Genomic DNA, 3,553 nt, shown 5'->3' with positions numbered 1-3,553 from the left:
CGGAGGTATCAGCAACAATTGCAGTGGCCTAGCTTCTGTCTTCACTGACAATTGCCACGTGCATCCTTCCTGGCAGCAGATAATGTTTCCTGTGCTCTTATCTCACTGTCAGAATTTGATCACAAATGGCCCTCCATGCCAGGTCTCTCTGATTCCAGAAGAACCTCCTGGGGGCTGGAGAGATGGCTCAGTGGTTAAGAGCATTGCCTGCTCTTCCAAAGGTCCTGAGTTCAATTCCCAGCAACTACATGGTGGCTCACAACCATCTGTAAAGAGGTCTGGCGCCCTCTTCTGGCCTTCAGGCATACACACAGACAGAATATTGTATACATAATAAATAAATAAATATTTAAAAAAAAAAAAAAAAAAAAAAAAAAAAAAAAAAAAAAAAGAACCTCCTATCCTGTGGTCTGTCCTTACACTGGAGCAAAGGAATTCAGTGAATAGTAATGTAGGTTTCCATGAAACCTTCTTGGGTCTTGAGAAGGGGAGAGAAGTGAGTCATCTGGAAAAGGTCTTGAATACTGCTACTACAGTCTGGGCTTTGCTACACAGGAGACTATGCAGCGAAGTGAAGGCTACCATCTTCTCTTCCTGGCCCCAGTCTCAGGGCTGACTGAAGAGGAAACCCTCCACTTCTCTAGTTTTTCAGACTGAGAGTGGAATTGTTCCTGGTGACTGTCTCTCTGTCATATGTCTTGGTCTCCTTGTGCACAGAGATAAATGGGTGGGGTCGAGACTGCAAGACATCCCTGATCACAATGCGGATACCCAATGAGATGCTCATGGATCCCACAAAGACCAGCCCAGTTCCACCAAGGATGACCAGAGCAAGAGACACCCGGTAGCGCTGCCGAAACAACCACAGACTCATCCATCCTAGAGGTAGAAGGCGGAAGAGGGCCAGCGTGGTCAGGGTGGCCCAGCTGCTTACTCTGAAGGCCAAGGATGAGGCCTTATGGGAAAGCAGCAGAAGTTTCCGCAGATGCAAACAGATGGAGTTCAGCTCCAGAAGTAGAGACACCACAGCGAAGCCCACAAAGTGGCCAGACAGAACCGCAGTGCTGAGGCAGCTCACTACCTGGGGACAAGGTTCAAAGTTAGACTTTCATATGACCTGTGCTCATTGAGTCCCAGAATCATCACCCTAATCCTTTCACTGAGGACATGAAAGCATTTCGGAGGACTCCCTCCAAACCTGACTTTCCTGCTGACCCATGTCTTTGCCCAGAGGCTGTTTCACCCTGAACCTAGACTGTTTGCACAGCACACCCCAGCTTTCAATCCTCGCTTTCTCTGCCTCCTTCCCACAGCCTATACCATGACTCCCCCTCTCAGCAACATTATGCATCAATGTTTTCATGACCAGCTGGATGTTTGTGGGGATCCAAACCTCTTCCGTAGTGCCCAGACTCCAAACTGTGGCTAGCAGTCAAAACCTCCTTCCAGTTCAGTCCAAGACTGGGAAGATGGGTTTACAGGGGGCTTTATGGGAAAGTCAGAAGACAGAAGAGGGGCTGGGTTCTAAACTTGGGAGTGCTTCCTTTCTGTCTGGCCTCTCCCTTCAGTGTCTCACCACCAAATGGTGACAGAGAAGGTCCCAGGCCTGGGCCAAGTTCTGATTCCACAGCATGTCAACTCCATCCGCCAGGAAATAACCTGTGGACATGACAGAGGATTATTAGCGTCCTAGCTCAGAACAAGGCCTAGAGAAGAGTCTCAAGTACCACTTTCCTCAGGTCCTTAATCCCTCACAGCAAACCTCCACCAATATGGGCTCCATTCCAAAGCGGGGTAGGGACCTAGGATTCCTGTTCCAGCACCGCCTTCCGGGGCCCAGCCTGTCTGTACACTCACCCACTGACACTGCTACTAGGACCACTGCCCACGATGGGTGGCCATGAATCGGGTCGATGACCATCTGAGGATACAGCCATAGCCTGGGGAAGACGGGGGAGTTAGGGTTAATTTCTCCAAGACCTAGAACCATTCTTCCCTTGGTACTCTCACCTGTCCGCAACCCAACCCAGCTCCAGACTTTAAGACCTCACATCTGCTCTAAAAGGTACCCACCCAGAATTCCAACCTCAGTCTTCCACACTCTCATCTCCACCTCCGCCCCTCAGTGCTTCATCAGTCCCCAAGTTCCGCACCCGACCAGCGCCCCTGCTCCAGAGAGAAGGCTGTGCATCAGCGAAACGAAAATGTTCCGCCACATCCAAAGGTCTCGAGCAGTTTCCGGGGTGGGCAGCAGCTGCAGTCCCCAGTGCAGCCCCCGAAATGCCGCGAAGGAGGCACCAACCACAAGGAGTTCCCAGGATGCCATGGTCTGGCAGGTCAGCTAGGCTCCAGTTTGTGTCTTTGATCCCCGTGCCCGGTGTCCGGGACCTCGAAGGACCCCCCCAGCGGAGTCGGGATCTGGCTGTTGCCAGGGGCTTCCTCGCCTGTCTTGTCTTTCCAACCTGTTGTAACTTTCCCTAGCTTGTCCACGCCCCTATCTCTCGGCTGGGCAAGTGATTGGTGCAGCTGTGGGGCCACCACCCGTGGAGCCATAGTAGCGAAGGCGTCCTTCCCCTGCTTGGGGGATTGCGGTTTGGGGGCTACCAGGCATCAAGTTCGGCAACCGAGTTCAGAGGCCTTCCTGCACAACACTCTAAGTCTTTTCCAACGCCACGAGTCTCCAAACCCCTCAGAGATCCAGAAAGCGATTTATCTAGCCTTACCTGACAGGTCTGGGGCTCCGCCCACTAACTTTCACCTGCTCTGGTTTCCTCTTCCCTCACCTACTGGTCATCCTTACCCAGTCGTGAAGCACCCAAGCCCCGAGGGTCCAAACCTTGCACCACCTCACCTTTACCTGAGAGCATGGCCAATTAGGCAGAGGTGCTCTCTGCCCATCTGTAATTCCCTTACATAGTACTCCCCAAACGGGAGTGTCCTGTTTTGGAGCAGTCCATCTGCCCCCAGACGCTGGGGATCTTTACTAGGCAGAGGAGACACAGGAAATCCCTACCACATACTATTCTCCTCCCCTTCCCAAGCCTCAAAAAAAAGGCCGACTCAAAAGAGATCAACACCCGCGGTAGCAACCCTAGACGTTTGGCCTTAAGAGGAACATTCTCTCCAACCCTGAATTCCCTGAAGAGTGACTAGTTTGGAGCATTTTCCTTCTATCTTACTCTGAGCCACACCTCCTTAGCTGGCTGACAGCCAGAAGTCGGAGGAACGCTTCCTGTATGCAGAGCAAGTGGGTGGATTCAGAGAACTAAAGAATGAAGCTCACAGGGCTGACTTCAGTGTGGCAGGAGCGCCTGCCTAGCTTGTACAGGGAAGGACCTGGGTGTGATTCCCAGCACTCACCCCACCCCCACACATGTTCAAGAAGCAGTAGGTACCCCAAGCAAACATTTTCACCAGGGCACTAGATACAGCCCATTCCCCTACCCCCAATTCTCCAAAATTTAAAAAAGTTACATCAAGGACTTGGAGAGAGGGCTCTAGTGGCCGGGAACATTTGCGGCTCTTCTAGAGGACCCATGTTCAATTCCCAGCA

General features: G+C 52.0%; 1 protein-coding gene across 1 annotated transcript; it reads right to left on the bottom strand.

The window, feature by feature from the left end:
• Positions 1 to 548: 548 nt before the first annotated feature.
• Tlcd2 (TLC domain containing 2) lies at positions 549 to 2,409 on the bottom strand. Its single transcript, XM_057776502.1, has 4 exons — positions 2,154 to 2,409; positions 1,858 to 1,940; positions 1,577 to 1,659; positions 549 to 1,081 (listed from the first exon to the last, which is right to left on the bottom strand). Exons 1-4 carry the CDS (start codon positions 2,324 to 2,326, stop codon positions 641 to 643), a joined length of 780 nt encoding a protein of 259 aa, XP_057632485.1. The 5' UTR covers positions 2,327 to 2,409; the 3' UTR covers positions 549 to 640.
• Positions 2,410 to 3,553: the final 1,144 nt, after the last annotated feature.

This window comes from Chionomys nivalis, chromosome 7 (genome assembly GCF_950005125.1).
Source record: "Chionomys nivalis chromosome 7, mChiNiv1.1, whole genome shotgun sequence".
In the NCBI taxonomy this organism is placed as follows: Eukaryota; Metazoa; Chordata; class Mammalia; order Rodentia; family Cricetidae; genus Chionomys; species Chionomys nivalis.
Note: the sequence above shows the minus strand (reverse complement) of the source record. Positions and strands in the feature narration are given on the sequence as shown.

Bases quoted from the DNA above. Each gene is read 5' to 3' on its own strand.
- Tlcd2 (XM_057776502.1), bottom strand. From the start codon at position 2,326: ATGGCATCCTGGGAACTCCTTGTGGTTGGTGCCTCCTTCGCGGCATTT. The intron at 1,660-1,857 runs GTGAGTGTACAG...TCATGTCCACAG, and splicing joins CCTAGTAGCAGTGTCAGTGG to GTTATTTCCTGGCGGATGGA. The intron at 1,082-1,576 runs GTGAGACACTGA...CCTTGTCCCCAG, and splicing joins TTCTCTGTCACCATTTGGTG to GTAGTGAGCTGCCTCAGCAC.